The 17,278-nt window shown below is 53.4% G+C and overlaps 1 protein-coding gene across 4 annotated transcripts in view; it reads left to right on the top strand.

Annotated features, from left to right (window-relative positions):
• Positions 1 to 13,510, top strand: part of ERC1 (ELKS/RAB6-interacting/CAST family member 1) — a 273,734-nt gene extending 260,224 nt beyond the window's left edge. For all 4 annotated transcript variants that reach the window (XR_005719752.1, XR_005719751.1, XR_005719753.1 and 1 more), the window contains one exon: positions 8,678 to 13,510. Coding sequence is in view for 1 of the 4 variants with exons in the window: in XM_040233666.1 (XP_040089600.1) it covers positions 8,678 to 8,815 (138 nt within the window). In the remaining 3 variants the exon portion in view is untranslated. The remainder of the gene's footprint in view (positions 1 to 8,677) is intronic.
• Positions 13,511 to 17,278: the final 3,768 nt, after the last annotated feature.

Here is a 17,278-nt window from a genome sequence, read left to right as displayed (position 1 = left end):
AGGGTCTTCGCCGTCAGACAGTGTTGACTTGGCGATGCTTCAAGTTTATCTTTAAGAGCTCTTGGAAAAGTTGCGGGTGTTCCCCCTCCCCCGGGGTTAGCATCTGTTCCCTCAGTTCCTCCTCCAGTTGTTTTTCGATTGTCTGCTCTGTGCAGGCTGCTTTGCTCGGCAGCCTTGGTATGTAAAAAAGAATTCATTGAGGAACTTGCCGAAGCATTGGGGAATTAAACATGTAGCCAACTCCTGAGACACAAGACAAAATGAATGCTTCAACAGCAGTGTTCACTTCTGACAAGGGGCGTCTCCATGACGAAGGATAAGTTAGATGGGAAGCGGAGGTGTCGGAGATAAGATGGTCCATCTCCCAGGGTGAGGGAACTGCATCAGAACGAAAGCACAGAGGATGACCAGGATATACTGGAGATGAAACTGGGAAAGTGGGACGGGACAGATGGTGGCCGCCGTGCCACAGGGACTGGACTCTGTTTATAGGGAGGAAATCATTTAAGATCTTGGAAGAGGAGGAGCAAACTTAACCCAACCCATCTTAGAAAGGCTTGAGATGGTGCTGTGTGCTCAGTCGCGTCAGTTGCGTCCAACTCTTTGCAACCTTGTGGACTGTAGCCCACCAGGCTCCTGTGTCCATGGGATTCTCTAGTCAAGCATACTGCAGTGGGTTACCATTTCCTTCTCCAGAGATGGTTGTGAAGCTATTGCATTAAGCAGAAGATGCTAAGATCCAAGAGCCAGGGTCAGGTTTGTGACCAGGAGATCAGAGAGGAAGAAGCTAAACCAAAAGAAGCGTGGCCTGAAAAGGACGTTCACGGGAGTTCCTCACCAGAGGAAATGGCCTTATAAACATATTTTTAAATACTTCGCCTCTGTTTTGGGCTTCACTACATAGAACTGCAAATGAATACAGCCCTGTTGCATTGGCAAGGTTGCAGGGGAGGTGGGTGTGACCCCAGGGGACCAGGAGGATGGGAAATGGTCACCCTTATTTGTTTTTTGAAAGTTAGTGCAGCTGTTCTGAACATTTGGTGACATGTCCAGAGCTTTAAAAAGGTGTATACCCTTTGATGCAGGATTCTAAGAAGACAGCCATAGATATGCATAGATTTATGTTTAGAAAATTTCAACACACTAATATTAATAGTAGTGAAAACAGGCTACATTTCTAATAATTGAATTAGTGGAATAAATTATAATACATCCATTAAAAGGAATGCAGCCGTTTTAAACTTTGGGTTCTAGAGGAATATTTAATCACGTGAAGAACTATTTTGTATCACTGTTTCTCCGTGGTCATTCTGCTGCTCTGAGCTCTTTACGTTCCCTCTCGTGCCCTGAATCAGCGTGTCAGTCACACACACAGACTCACCCCTGCCACAGCTGTGATTGGAGTGCACTGTATCAGCAGGTAGTTTGGGCAGAATTAACACTCTTACAGTGTTGAGCCTTCCCATCTGGGATTGTGTCGTATCTCCATTTAAGGTACAGCTTTTTGAGCGAGCAGTTTTGGTGAAATAGCAAAAAGCTAAATTCTTAGATGTTAAGGTGGAAAATGGGAAACAGAGGTAGGAAGTGTAGAGTTATTTTAGACGTCTGATGGTGAATGAGGGGAAAACGGCTTAGCACGCATGCACATGTGAGAGACAGGTTCAGAAAGCTTGGGGTGAAAGAGCCCCTGGAGGCCGTGGTCAGAGGCTGGGGAGGGGAGAGGTTGGGAACAGAGTCAGTTGATGAGCCAGGGCCGTGGGACCTGGAGGAGGAGGAACAGGAGCGTCGTGGGGTTGTTTTGAGATGTGTCACGTCTGTGTTACCTCAGTAATGAGTTCCTCAGGCTCCCGTCACCTTGCCAACAAAGGTCCATATAATCAAAGCTATGGTTTTTCCAGTAGTCATATACGGATGTGAGAGTTGGACCATAAAGAAGGCTGAGCACCAAAGAATTGATGCTTTCGAACTGTTGCTGGAGAAGACTCTTGAGAGTCCCTTGGACAGCACAGAGATCAAACCAACAACTAGTGAAGTTGCACAGTCGTGTCCGACTCTTTGCGACCCCATAGACTATAGCCCACCAGGCTCCTCCATCCATGGAATTTTCTAGGCAAGAGTGCTGGAGTGGGTTGCCATTTCCTCCTCCAGGGGATCTAACCAGTCAATCCTGAAGGAAATCAACCTTGAATATTCACTGAAGAACTGATGCTGAAGCTCTAATACTTTGGCTACCTGATTCAAAGAGCTGATTCATTGGAAAAGACCTTGATGCTGGGAAAAACTGAAGGCAGGAGGAGAAGGGGACGACAGAGGATGAGACGGTGGACATGAATTTGAGCAAACTCCAGAAGATGAAGGACAGGGAAGCCTGGCATGCTGCAGTCCATGTGGGCACAGAGTCAGACAGGACTGAGCGACTGCACAGCAGGCTCACGGCTGCCAGCCCCCGAGCTGTCTGTCCTTTGCCGTGGACAGCAGTAGCACCCACACACAGGATGCCACCCTCCCAGTCATCCTCAGCCACATTGCCAAGTCCCTGTTTCTTTATTATTTATTTTTTTTAATTTTTAAAAGCTATTTATTTGGCTGCACCAGGTCTTAGTTGCGGCATGTGGGATCTAGTTCCCTGACCAGGGATGGAACCCGGGCCCCCTGCATTGGGAGCAGAGAGTCTTAGCCACTGGACCAGAGAAATCCCTCCCATTTCTTTTAGCCGACCCTATTTTCTATCTTCTCTACTGGAGCCAGATGGCTGTACACCTCTTATTCCAAGATTCCCTTCCTCCAGAGTATGTTAGTTCTCTTAAGGTTAAGTAGGAAGAGGCCCAAGGCACTTGGGGAAGATTTCATGTTAGGTGTTTATTTATGGAGAAAACAGAGACGCTGAGGTATGGGATTTGATGCTGCTGTTACAGGAGCTTATGGGATTCATGGGAACATGTTTGTTTTTTAAATGTATTTGGAAATGTTCTTAGGGTGGTGGTTGTTTGTCTTTAGATGCAAAGCTCTCAGCACATACCCAGAAAATTGCATCTCTGTATCTAGAGGAGGAGATTCTGTGAACCTACCCGCTGCATATGACTATGGTATTTTTAAGAAAATAAACAAGACGGTAATGTTTTTTCACTGTAGTACTTGCAGGGGTAGAACTGGCCTGCCAGTATTAGAAAGAAGAGAGCAGGATATGGTAGATCTTACTGGCTTACTCAGCTGAGTTTATATCTACTAACGGGATTTGTCACTTTAACAAGGAAGGGAAGAGGGACAGAGGAGCATTGCATCTCAGATGAAATCAGCTTTTTCGTTAAATCCCCAATATTGCATGTCTGTTCGTTTTGGGAAATCCTTCTCTGTGCTAAGTCTAAGGGGCTTTTCTTTGGGGAGGGGGCGAAGGATGGAGAGACAAGCTGGTAAGTTCAGTTTTGGAAGCCGGAACACACCTTCCCTGTTTTGTCCACGGGGTCTACTACATGCTGAAACCACAGAAACTGCCTTTTTTTTTTTTTTTGCTTGTGCTGTGCATGCTAATGAAATACTGTTAAATAATGAGGTACTAATCCCCCTCAAGATTTGTTCTCACACCCGTGCTGCAAGAGCACAGCTGCCTCAAGTCTTCGTTTGGTTCCTTCACGTTGCCTTTCTTCCCTAAGTGGTCTGAAGTTTTAACGACACTTTTCCCGACACTCAGCACTCCTCGGACCTCAAATGACTAAAGCTTTGCATTTCAGAGTCAGAACAGAAATCCTCGTTTGAGAAGCAGTTCCCGTTTCACAGGAAAGGTTGGTCTTTGAGTTTTCTTTTTTTTTGAGACAGGAAGTAACTAGCGCGTAATGAATCGAGTGCCAGTGGAATCTCTCTCTGCCCCGCTGTGCCCACGCGTGGTGGTACTTCTAGATCAAGTGTAAGCCAGCCTCAATCCCCGGAGATGGAGAGAGACCCGCCAGAGAAGCAGCACTGCCTCCTCTCTTCTCACCCCTCTGTGTCTAAGCACCTTTCCCCAGGCAGCCCATTCATTAGATGTTGGGAAAGCTTAGCCTTTGTGGCTGACCTCTGGTTTTCCCCCTGATCTCTTCCATCACTCCTGACCCTCTCTGGTCCTCCTGCAGTTCTGTTACCCTTCCCCCTTCCGCTTCCAGCCCTGATGACGGCGGGTCACGATCACGTTTCCTCTCACCCTGCATCTCAGTCATACCTGCATCGCGCTCTCAGCTCACTCCAGTCTGTCCCCACTGTTTTGATAATGAGGTGCCCGCAGTGGAGGCCAGAGCCCTCAGTGGACCTCACAGAGAGCATGGAGAGGGTTGGGGGTCCCTGGGGGCAGTGCCCATGCCCGGCCAGCCTAGGGAGACCTGCCTTACTTCTGCCAAGACCTGGTAGTTTCCGTGGCCCCAAACCCCGGGACCAGCCGAGCACATCTCCTCCTGCTCCGCGCCTGCTCCGCTCTTGCTGGCTTTCTGTCTGGTACGAGCCTTCTCTGTCTTTGAACATCTCCCTCCACCTCCTCAAGGGACTCTTCCCCTCTTCTCCTCCTTTCCACCCTGGCTAAAGCTGCAGCACTTTCCTCCCTCTCGGCGGGCATTTGCTCTGCAGGATTTTGCAAGCAGGACTCAGTGTGTCCTTACAGTTTCGTTGAGACAGAATTCACATATCGTGCAATCCACTCATTTAAAAGGCATGATTCTCAGAGTTGTGTGGCCGTCACCACAGCCAGTTTTCAATGTGTTCGTCAGTCCACAGGCCCTCCCACCACCCCGTCCCGCCCTCGCCCTGGGCAGCACTGGCCGCCCCCTCACTGAGTTTGCCTTGTCTGGACATTTCATAAAAATGGGACCGTCTAGAATGCGGCCTTCTGTGACTGGCTTCTTTCACACTGCATAGTGTGTTCAGGGTTCATGTGGTAGCCTGGGTCAGAATTCCATTCCTTTTCATGGCGAACCAATCAGTACTTTCTGAATGAATGTTTTATACATTTCTGTTGGTTTCTCCTCTTGGTCTTAGAATATGTAACAGTTACACGTTTGAAAAATACATGCAGCTTTGAATATTTACATATTTTTATTTGTATTTCTTTTAGTAAGATCGACAGTACTTGTGGGTATTAAACAGTACAGAAGTATACAGAGTAAAATAGAAATCATTCCATCCACTCAGACTAACCACTCTTCATACTTCTGTCTGTCTTTGTCCATACATTTTTCTGTACATAAGCCCAAACATACAGACCTCTCTCACCTCTTGGTCGTCACTGAGGTCAGTAAAAAAAGTTTCATTCTTACAAATTGCCTTGGTAAACATACCTGTGCATACATTCTTGAATTTCTTACTGATATTTTCTGTAGAATATACTCTAGAAAGTGGAATTATTTACATAAAGTACACATGCAATTAAATTTGGTTGAAGAGACCAGAGTGCTCCCCAGTCTATAGTCTCATCAGTGGTATATATGAGGGCCCACTTCCTCAGGTCTTTACCAACACTGATTGTTAACAGTCTTTGTAGCTTTTGTTGCCAATGTGATGGGAGGAGGGAAAAAACAAAACCCTATCTTGCTTAATTTGCTATTCTTAAATTATTCACGACAGCTAACTATCATTTAATGTGCTTATTAATCATTTACATTCCTTCTGTGAGTTTTTGGTTCATATTCTCTGCCTGTTTTTTCTATTACATTAGGATTAGTGTTATCACTTTCATTAATATATTGATAGCAATCCTTTGTTTGTTTTGTTTTATTTATTCTAAACATTTCCCAAGCAAAAACTTGTATTTTTACTTACATCTTTTCTGAGTCCATACAAATGTTTTAAACGTTCGACTAGCCAAATCCTGCCCCTTTTTTTTCCTTTCATAGCTTTCTTTAAAAGCGCTACTCACTATGTTAGTCAGGCTGCTATAACAAAATGCTGTAAGCTGGGTGGCTTATCAGCAACAGAGGTTTGTTCCTCAAGGTTGTGGAGGCTGCGGGCCCAGGATCCGGGCACACAGGCTGGTTCCACCAACGGCTGTGCTCCGAGCTGCAGATGGCTCACTTCTCCTCAGGTCCTCACGAGAGGGAGGGAGGCCGGTCTCTGAGTTCACCTCATTCATGAGGGTGCCACCCTCACGTCCAAGCATCTCCAGAAGGCCCCCACCTCAGACCATCATCACAATGAGATGAGAATTTCAACATGAGGATCTGAGGGGACACGCACAGTCAGTCATCACAGCCCACAAAGAATAAGATAAAGGGCGTTTATCTATCCCCCAGCCCAAGATAAGAAGCTGAAGCAGCCCCACAACCTCATAACCTCCTCTCTCGCCCTGCGTGGTGGGAGAGACCTCAGCTTCACAGCCCGGGGCTCTGGCCCGGGCCACTGTGTTCACCAGGCACCCGACCCCCTTGCTTTCCCCATTTCGGAGACTCGCAGTCACGTGGCACAGCCAGAGCTCGGGACGCACCCGACTTCGCGCGGTCTGAACCTGGCCCTTGCCAGACACTCGGGATCAGACATTCTGGTCTTTTTTCAACATTTAACAGAAGATCACCAGCTCTGAATCTGTCCCTGGCTCTTTGATATATTTGAAAAAGCAGCATGCTCACTCTTGGCTCAGAGCATCTAGATTCTGTCAACAGTGTAACTGAAACTTTGCTTCTTTTTGCATTTTAATCCACATGCTCTTTCTGGGTTATCTTATCTACTTAATAAAAAACAGCAGTAACAGTTTTGATAACGGCATCTAACATTTCCCAAGCACTTTCTGTGTGTCAGACATTGTGCTGTACTTTATACAAATATTAAGGCATTAAAACCACCCTGTAATATCACTGTTCCTTTTTACAGATGAGGAAACTGAGGCTCCGAGGGGGCCAGGTCATGCAGACCAGTCATTGGCAGAGCTGAGCTTGGGTCCCAGCCAGCCTCACTCCTGAGTCTGTGTGTTTTACACTTTAAACTCAGTTTTTAGTTTCCTTCCTTCCCTAAAACCTGCTCTGCCTCCTGTATTTCCAGGCTCATCTGCCTTGTTCTCTGCCCTCTCTCATGTAACCCCACCTCCCACCAGTCCAGCCTTAGGAAATTCTCCCACCCACCTGCCCCTCTGTTCCCATGCCCTCCCACCCAAACCTGTATTCCTCCTTCATTCTCCCCTGGGCTCAGGACAGTGACCTCCCTGGACGTGCTCTTCTTCCATCCACGTGGCCTGCTTCAGCTTCATACTGTCTTCTGAGAAAACGACACGATCACATCACTGTGCTGTCTTAAAGTTTTGGGGCTTCCAGTTGCTCCTGTCACCCTGTGGTTCTCACCAGATGAAACCTGAACCCTTAGCTCTGCGTACGCTGCCCGGCCCCAGGCTGTCCTTCCAGCCTCACCTGTGCCATTCTGCACTCCGTCCCCTGCCTGATGCTCAGCTGCTGGGGAAGGGGTGTGTCTCACCATCCCTAGACCCACACCCCTCGATGGCTCTGCACGTCTGCACCCGTTCTGTCTGCTCGACCACTGCTTCTGTCCCGGATGCACTTCTGTTTAGCCTTCAGGAACATCTGGGACTCCCCCCAGGGTGACGCGGGTGTCCTCCTGTCTGCCTCGCTGCGTGTTCAGGCCTCGGTCACCGCCCTTTCCTGGCTGAGTCATAGTCATCTGTGTACTTGCTTGGCTCAAGGGTCAAGTCCGTTGCGTTTCAGCACCGAGCACAGAGTAGGCCCTCATACACGCTGGTGCAGTGTGTGGAGGAGTGTCAGAGAGCGTTTAAACAACAGGAGATGCCCTTTAAACAAGCTCGGCTTCTCTTTGGCTCAGTCAGCGGGCCTGAGGCAGGGAGTCCCATGCACTGAGCAGAAGCGCGTGGCGGAGGCCGGGGCCCTCCCTCAGGCAGGGACCAGTGTGCATGATCCTGTCTGATCACGCATGAGCCCCGTCCCCTCCTAGGCCTGAATGTGACGGTGTGGCCCGGTGGGAGGACATTCCTGGAGTGAGAACACCGGCGTGGGATCCCAGCTTTGCAGGTCACCCTCTGGGGGCCTTGGACCAGCCTCTAACCTTCATCTTCAAGAGGAGACATTCGATACTCCTATACTTTCCTAATTGTTAATTCTGATACAGGAAGACTTCACATGGAAACTGACTCTTATTCATCTTTTTTTTTTCTTTTTTAGCTTCACTGAGCTAAAATTGACAAAATGGTAATATATTTAAGGGGTACACCTGATGGTGTGATGTACACAGACATCGTGGACAGTCTCCAGCCTTTCGGTTAACACATGTTGTGTCACGATTTCCTCTCTTTCTGTATGAGAACCCCTAAGCCCTGCTCTCCTCGCAGATTTCAGTGTGTGACGCGGTATTGTTGACAGTGGTCACCAGGTTGTACGTTACACCTCGGACCTCATTCATCTCGGAAGTGAAAGTTTGTGCCTTTTTACCCCCTACTTGCGTTTCTCACACCTCCAGGCCCTGGCAGCCACTGTCCCTCTCTCTGCTGCTTGAGTCTGACTTGATGTTTCTCCCTCCGGTTTCCATGTGTAGGTAGATACCACGCACTGTTTGTCTTTCTGGGTCTGGCTCATTTCACTGAGCGCGATGCCCTCCAGGCTCATCCATGTGTTTGCCAGCATCCTTCCTTTGTTAATGAAGGGTAATTCTGAACTCAGTGTGAACAGGCTTGATTTATTTCACCTGAATCTGTCTCTCCTTTCAGCTTCAGAGTGAGCAGGAGAAAGGTGAGCGGGACAACGCCGAGTTGCAGGAGTTTGCCAACGCCGTCCTGCAGCAAATCGCGGATCACTGCCCCGACATCCTGGAGCAGGTGGTCAACGCCCTGGAAGAATCATCCTGACCTCTCGCGGGAACAGCTGGCCCAGCAGCCCAAGCATTGAACCCAGGAGCCAGGAGAGGAGGCATGTGCGGAACCCGGCCCTCGGCTCCTGGCACCAGACACACTACAGACCCCATCCCGTCTCGCTTAATCCCTCCAGTGAGGCGCCAGCGCCGTTTCTCATCTGTCTTCTAACCTGCTTCCTTCTTTGGGTGTCGTCCCCACACTAACTGTCCTGCCGTCCCAGCCGAGCGAGCAACCGAGTCTCCGTGGAGAGCTGCCCTCTGGCCATCAGCAGTGACACTGTGGATGCTGGCGGCTGTGCCCTGATGGGGACACGGGGAGAGCCCCCCTCGCCCGTCCGTGGCATGAGGACAGAGTCTGGATGCTGCGGAGCTCGGCTTTCTGGGGGATGCTTCACTGCAGACCCAAGCACTACGTGTTCTGATACCAGAACAGGTGGTTTCCCCTAAAAGGGTTAAAAAAAAAAAATCCCATAAAGAGTATTAGCAGAAAGAGAGGAGGGGGAGAGGGACCAGGGACCTGGAGCCGACCAACTCTTCTCTCCTGTCCATGCTGGTGACTGTCCACAAGAGGCATCTGGGCAGGCCTGTGGGCGGGCGCTCGGGGAACCAGCCTCCCTGCCTCCTGGTCCTGTGCTTGTCCTCAGCCTCTGGGTGAGTCGCTCTTGCTTGGTGCATTGGATCACGTCCGTGACTGAAAGAGAAGAGGGCGGTGTGGCCACGCCCGCAGCTCTGCTTCTGTAGAATGTGACTGGTCCTCTGGGTCAGGCTGGCTTCCCCAGAACGTCTCCATCTCACCCTTGAAGAGTGCTTCTGCCTCCCCCCACCCCACCCCACCCCTCCCCTGCACTCCAGGTTTGGGCACGCCCCGCCTCCCCCCGCTGTCCCCTGGCCACTGCAGCCTTCATCCTGACCCACAGCCTCTGCTGCACACGGATGTCGCTCATCACAAATGCAATCCTTCCCCTCTAATGCTCAGACCGTGTTTATGAAGTGCCTGCGTGGCTGCCAGGCACCAGCCATGAAGACAGCCTCTGGATGGGGTGGGGTCGAGGATTCTGTGAGATGCACCTGGTCCGATCTTAAGTCTTAATAGAGGGCAGCTTTTCCAGAAAAATCTTGCAGAAATCAGCATTTCTCATTATAATGGAATTTATGGGTTTTGGGGGGCAAGAGGCTGTATCAGTTACTAGCCTGTAGGATAGGATCCCATCTGGTGACTCAGAATTTGGGGGTTTGTTCCCCTGAAGGAGCATGCTGTGTAAAGGGCTACGATGGTGGACGGTGTCTTCTCTGCACATCCATGTGCTTCTCAATGAACTTGGCCGGCTCCATGTTGCAAATCAGAGAATCGACCCCAAAGTTGCAAATCCAGTTGAGAGTACTGACGTCTTCCCCAAGCATAGATGGTGGCAGCCATAAATATCGGGCACCGAGAAACAGACCACTTAACCCAAACCTTGCCCTTTGATCACCTCTCCGGCCAGACACCCAGCAGACGCTCACATCCTCTGATAAAGAGTTTCTGGGCTAAATGGGTTTTCTCCTTCCCCTTCCCTAGTTACTCACCCAGGGAATCCGAGGCTGCCTGTCAGGTCGTCACAGCCGTCAGTCCCGTATCTTCCCGCCAGCAGCCCGTGACGGTCCCATTAACTTATATGGTCACATCTCCAGCAGCCCCCACTCCCTGCCATAAACCAGCTTCCCCCCGTGAGAAGCTGTCGAGTGCTCCTTATCAAAGGTTTAAATGGACTCTGTTCATAAATTTCTTACTGAGATGCTTCCTGATAGCCGGGCTGGCCAGAGCGGGGGTGCTGCAGGGCTCAGACACTAAGTGGTGGCCGTTCGTGGTCAATTACCTCAATCCCATTTATTTATTGCACTGCCCATAAATCACTTAGAAAGCCCCAGTGTTTTAGGGCCGGAGTCCTGGAATGTTAGGATATCCACCACAATAGGAGAACCAAGGTAGAAGGACCTCCTCCCTGGCCTGCAGGAGGAAGAGGCCCCATACAGGGCAGCAGCCTGACCAGCGCTTCTGGTGGTCCCCCGGGCCCTGCTGGGTCCACCTTCACTGTCAGATATGATCCCTGCTGCCTGCCTGTGGATACCTGGGGGATTACTCTGGGTAGACACCATCTGTCTAAACCAGGCAGGACTCTCCTCTGCCTCCTGGGTGGTCCTCACACCCAGTGGTTCTGGGGGCTGTTTGGTCCTGGATGAGGGTCAACTGGCTGAAGTTTAACAGTGAGCAAGGACCTGCCTATACCACGAGGGCAAACTGGATGTAATCTCCAGCATTTAGCATCTTACTGAGTGTAGGTCTCTCTCTGAGCCAACGTTTGCTGAAGGCGCAGTTCCAGCACACAAGCTTTGTATCCCCTGACCTCTTCTGACTTCATGGTTGTACGAGGTCACGAGCTGCTCCCAAAGGTCTGTGACCTTGGAGACGTGCTGCAGGCCGCCTAACATGCTCACCAAACCCTCCATCCCGTTGGCACGTCTCATTGTCCTGAGCACCTCGAGCTCTGTCCCCAGGTAACAGTTGTCACGGCGGGCAGTGAGGAGAGTGGGTGGCACCAAGTTGGGGTGCAGGGCAGAAGCCTCACATGGTTCCTGGGTCCTGCCCTTCCGCCACAGGCCCTTGCCGGGCTCGTGATGAAGCATCTGGGTGCAGGTCTGCCAAGGTGTGGACGCTGTTTGAAATGGAAAAGACGTCAGGTGGGCTGTCACGTGTGAAGAAGGGAGCGGGGCTCCGCAACTCCATCTCATCTCTGACCTTGACCATGTACCTGACCATCTGAAGGCGGCCTGAGAGCTCCCTCTTCCTAACTCGTCTTAGGAATACAAGTGAAGCGGACGGAACCCAAGGCGCTTCCAGCATGGACGGCAGCAGCTGGGCTCACCCTTTGTGTCCAGAAAGGTCTGTTGGGCTTTCCAGCAGCAAGAGGAGGAGAGGAAGTCGTCTCCAGGTGTCGGTGACTGCTGACGGTCAGGATTTGCTGCTGACCCAACCCGCGTGCCCTTCCCTCCCCGCTGTGGACTCCACCATGTCAGCAAAGGCCCCAGGGCGGGGAAAGAGCAAGGGTGGACTTGGGCTCAAGTGGCTCTTCCTGTCCCCATGGACCCTGTGTGGGCCCCCAACCCCACTCCAGCCTCATCTCCCATCAGCGGCAGAGCACTGGGCTGTAGGGGGGCAGGGGGAGAAGAGGGAGGGGCAGCCGGCCAGGCAGACCCAGGCCCACCCACCACTGCCAGCCCTGACCCCTCAGCAGGGGTGCAACCATCAAAGAAAGGTCTTGAGAGGAATCTGGTGTTTCCTCCCCGGACACTAAGGGAACACAGGAAGAAAACAGGGAAAATCCTTCTGAACAAAATGGCTGTCCTGTGCTTTTTAAGCAAAAACTTTCCAAACTTTTTAGTGTCAAAACTGTAACCCAAGTGTCTCCTGGTTTTTCCCAGCGTGTGTGGCGAGTGCTGTGACCCCCATCATAGGTGTTTCTCCTCCTGACCCCAGGGGAGCGGTGGATTAGGGATTGATTTACGGGGAGTGGGTTCCTGTCCCTCCCCACCTCCTCTTTCATTTCTCTGCTTGTCGATATTGTCCGTGTGGTTCAGAGAATCGGGGCAGTTCCATTGTGTCCATTGTTGAGATTATTAAGATATTACAGAGTAGTTGTAGAACTGAAAAATTAAAGAGCTGTGTTTCTAAAAAGTCAAACCAATATCATGTTAACAAAGGAATTCAAGCTCTGGGGCAGCCAGACACCGCCCCTCTCCCCATAAGGTGGCCGAGGTGGCAGCCGGGCCGGCCGCTGGGGAGACGCCAGGTCCAGATCCAGGCAGGCTTCTGGCCGCTGAGCTCGGGAGAGGCTCCTGGGGCCTGGCTTGCCTATCCACCCTCAGGGCCTCTGCCAGAGGCTCCCAGATCCTTGACCCTGGAGCTCCCTCACCCCCACACTGGCCCCCGCCCGGCAGGCCGGGTCCCGTGTGGTCACCTGGGCCTGGCACTAGCCCCTGAGCTCTGCACCAGCCACAGAGCCTCCTCCTGCCCACTTGGTGCTATACTCTCTGGGGCCCATCCAGCCTGGAGCCTGCAGTCTGGGTGGGGGGCCGGCTCAGAGCCCAGCCCTTCTGGCATCGGTCCCTGCAGCCTTTCCCTGAAAGCTTATGAGACCCCCGCCCCAGGCTGCCCCAGGCTGGGCCCTAGCAACGGCCTGGCCAGGAAAGGAGGTGTCCCCCACTGAGCCAGAGAGCCCGGCCCTGGTGGGGCTGCCTCCCCACCACCACCACAGCAGTATTGCACATGCCCTGGACCCCCAGGGGCAGCCCGGGGCACTCGAGCCCAGCGGGTATGCAAGGCATAGACTGGAGTCTCCTACGGTTCCCCTTTCCCTGGCTTCAGGAGGGAGAGCCGCCCCTGCTGAGGAGCCGGGGCCCCGGGCTCTGACCCTGCAGCTTGAGTCCTTTCGGCGACAGTAGCAGCCGAGGGCGGGTGGTGTCTGAGCGGGCCCACCACCGCCGTCCACTGCACGCCGGCCCGGCGGTGTCGCTGACACGATCATGACGTTACAGAGAAACTGTGTTAGAGTCGACTTTGCCTTGATAACTATTGTAAACACTTTGTTCATTTTTTTTCTTTTTTATTCACAAACTAAATCCATCAGGAAATTATAAAGTTATTTAAAAATCGCGTGCTGTTTTTCTTTGAGCCTCATGCAGTCAGCTCATCCAGGTAGGATGTGTCCTCAGTTGCTAGAAAGGCAGGAGAGGCCGGCGGTCCCCACGCGGTCAGCCACACCGGAGATCCCTAGGAAGCAGGGATGCTTGGGTCACAGGAGGGCAGAGGAGTGGACAGCACCCCGGCCCTGGCAGGCTGACAGTGACTCTGAAAAGGGGGAGCCCCTCTGGGCATCCACCTGGACTCGGGGCTGACCGCCCCCCTTACTGTGCTTCACAGTTTGCACATGGAGGCCCGAGTCAGGGTCCCCACTTCACTCTGTCCCGGAGCGGTGTCCACGGGTCTGGTTCATATAGGGCTGGAGCCACCCCACCCCAACCCCAGGATATGTGCTGACATGTATACCCTGGACCACATGAGCTGCAGAATCGGACAGAACGGTCGGGAACAAGGGGGCATGGGGGTCTGCCAAGACCATCTGCTGGGAAGATTGGTGGCTCTGGGCCTGATGTAGAGAAGTTCTGGGGACTTTGCTGAGAGTTATTTTTTTCTGCTTCACTTTGTTTGTCTCCCGCACAAGGGATTCAGCCCGCTCGCCGCGTTCCCTCCCTCTCCTTACAGGTTCTGCAGCCCACTGATGTTGGCACATGGGCCGAACACTTCCCTCCCGCAGCCCTGCCCACACCCGGCTCTGCCCGGCCTTGCTCCCTCCAGCAGGGGAGGCCTGGAGTGGGCACAGTCTCACTGCAGGATGTGTGTTTTGCTGCATAAATGAAATCGCCACCACACGCCAGTGTGTCCCCCATAGCGAGCTGTTGGGTGACACTGGTCGCTGTCCCCAGCATCTCCCATTCATCCTGCCTTTCTGCTTGCTGATTCGCCCCGTGGTCACCCGCTCAGCTGCAGACAGGGACGCAGAGGCCACGAGGTGTAAGGAGAACACGTGAGAGGAGAACTTGCAGTGGAGAATTCGTCCGTGAACTTGGTTTCTTCTCTGGATTGGGGGAAGACTATGATTTCGAGCCTCTTGGGCTGGCTCAAAGACAATTAGGAGCTGGTTAGACCCTGAGGGAGCATTCCAAGGAAGCTGGTTTGAGATCCACACGCTTTCCCAGGTGTTGGGAGAGTGTGGGAGAGGGCTCTGGACTCGCAGCCCAGAGCCTCCGCTGCCCTTGACCTCAGCCCCGCTACGTTCTCTAGGTCACAGGCCACCATGAGGATAATGGGTGATTGTGTTTCTCCTGCTTGAGAGTGGAGAACTGCATTCTTCAGGTCTGCAGCTGCTCTGAGACCACCCAGCAGGTGCACCCGGAGGCAGCCCCCAGCAGGACATGGACACGGAGACCGGCCGTGCGTGTCACTGAAGACAGCAGCTCCTGCCGGGTCGGCTCGGGCTCCAGTTTCCTTTTCTTGTGGCTTTATTCCTCAGGACTCCTTTCGGACTTTGGTCGGAAGCGTGGTGTCCGCCCCCCCCCCCGCTCCAGAGCTGTGGGTGGGAAACGGGTGGCCTCCACCCCCAGACGGCTCAGAGAGACAGGAGCTGGGGGCTCCATCTGGCTCTCCTTGGATTGTTGCCTCAGTGCAGAGTCAGGATGAGCCGCGGCTTCGGGAGCCTCCTGACACTTCAGGAGAAAAGAGAACATGAGTAGCTACTCGGCCTGTGTCAGTGGGGCCACCGTGGGACGTCCCCAGGGGGCCTGACAGGTGGCTGTCCAGGAGAGGCCAGGCCAGTGGATGCCCACCCTCCTGGACTGGCGGAGGACCAGGACAGAGCAGGGCTTGGCCCATGGGAACCTCGGCCGTGCACGGGAAAGCCAGGGTCCAGAGTCAATCGACAGGATTGCCTTCTGGTCTGTGCTGTGTCAGGCTGTGGCCTCAAGAATTCACCTGGCTTCTCTCATCTTCAGTTTCCTCATTTTAAAACAGGGATAAAGATGCCCACTGCCACAGGTGTGGGGACACAAGGCCTGGAGAGGGGGTTTCTCCGGTAGGGGTCACCAGCCTCTTCACCTGCCCTGTTCCAGCACCTGACCCCCCCCCCCACCGGAACTTGGCCGCAGTGCCCTCACCCGAGGGCATCAGATGCCAGCAGTCACATGGCTTCTGCTTTAGAGGGCAAAGCCCAGATGCCAATGTGCTGTCTCATTGGCTGGGCCGCGCCAATCTCCCGGGGATGGGCTCCTGAATGCAGGCTTTGTCCGCCCGCCTCTTAGTCACGGTGACAAAGGACACCCAGGAGACGGGAACCTGACGCCGGATTCTTGAGCCAGGACGTCAACGCTGCGGAGTCCAGTCTGCGGCCCTCAGCGTGGACTGGAACCTGCAGACGCTGCGGAAACGCTCTGACCCCCGCTCCCCGCCCAGGCCGGCGGCTGGAAAGTCCCTGAGGGCGGGCGTCTGCTCCTCCTCTGGCCCCGAATGCAGTGGTGCATACTCAGGCTCATAGCAGAACCCTCCAGGCACAGAAATGAGCCTGCTCTCGTCAGGTCTCCCACGAGCTTTAACTCCAGGATGGTCCCACAGCTGTGTTGCTGGACGTGCATTAGCTGGGTGTCTGCTAGAAGGCGGCCTCCCCTGCGTGCTGGACCTCAAGAGCCAGCCTGCGGGGCCCCAGCTGCCCCCTGCTCAGGGCCAGGGCGGCTGAGAAGAGGGGCAGTCTGGGCCTGACCCTGGAGCTCGGGACCCTACGAAGGTCTCACTGTGGAGGGCCTCACCATCTGCACCCCCTGGGCTCAGGTCCTCGGAGTCGTGGGATTTCCTTCAGCGCCCCCGAGCTGACTGATGAGGCTCCTTCCTACCTCACGGCTGGGGGGCAGAGACTCCGCGTCTAAGGCAGGTGCTGCTGCTTCAGAAGAGTCTCTGTACTGAAGGCTCGATGGATGTTCTGGGAACTTGCCAGGGACTGAGACGCAACTGGTCTTTGTAAAGGTCCCTCCCCTCCCCAAGAGTGTGTGTGTGTGTGTGTGTGTGTGTGCACACGTGCGCATGTGTGCACTCCGGGTTCACACACCCCCGTACAGGCTTTGGCCCAGTGTGAGGGTCTCCCTGCGATGAAGGAAATGAGTAAAAAGCTTCAACATTTTTGTTCCCCTTGGAGGCTTGCAAAGAAGGTGTTAAGAGCACAAGATTTAAATCATAAATTTTATTAAAAGCCAAGCAGCCTGACATGTGGCTGTTGCCAACTTGGACGGTCTTTGGGGTGAAGCCGCCCTGAGCTAATCCAGAAGGAATCAGAGGGGGAAGCGGGTGGAGCCTCAGCCGGCGGGAGTGGGGAGGCTCACACCCCGGGATCCTTTCCTTCACCCTCCCTCACGCCCCTTCTTCAACCAGTGGAGCCTCCAGCCGCCAGGACTCCAGGTAAAGGGGAGGAGCAGCCACTCCAGCTGGCCCAGGACTGGCCACAGGTGCCCCCTGAGTGGCATTTGGGAGACACGCAGGACAGGGAGCCCCAGCTGCCCTCCCATCCCCTCCTGCAACAGCTGGGGTTCTGTGTCCAGGACACCCAGGAAATGCCCCTCCCCAGACCTGCTGGAACAGGAACCTCCCCTTTCCCAGGATGGGGGCCCTACCCGGCCTCTCACAAGACAGGAAGCTATGTGAGATCCTCAGACCTGGGAAGCAGCACCTCCCAGGATGGACGGGATCATGGTGCAGAGACTGGGCAGAGGGGCTCCCCAGGACAGCCTCGCCTCCAACCCAAGCCTCTCCCGGACGCCTCCCTGGCCCCAGCCTGGCCCTGGCCCCAGCTCTGTGTCAGCTCCCAGGGGAGCTCTGCGTCAC

This window comes from Oryx dammah, unplaced genomic scaffold (genome assembly GCF_014754425.2).
Source record: "Oryx dammah isolate SB20612 unplaced genomic scaffold, SCBI_Odam_1.1 HiC_scaffold_29, whole genome shotgun sequence".
Classification (NCBI taxonomy): domain Eukaryota; kingdom Metazoa; phylum Chordata; class Mammalia; order Artiodactyla; family Bovidae; genus Oryx; species Oryx dammah.
The sequence above is the reverse complement of the archived record's forward strand: the minus strand, read 5'-3'. Positions and strand labels throughout refer to the sequence as shown.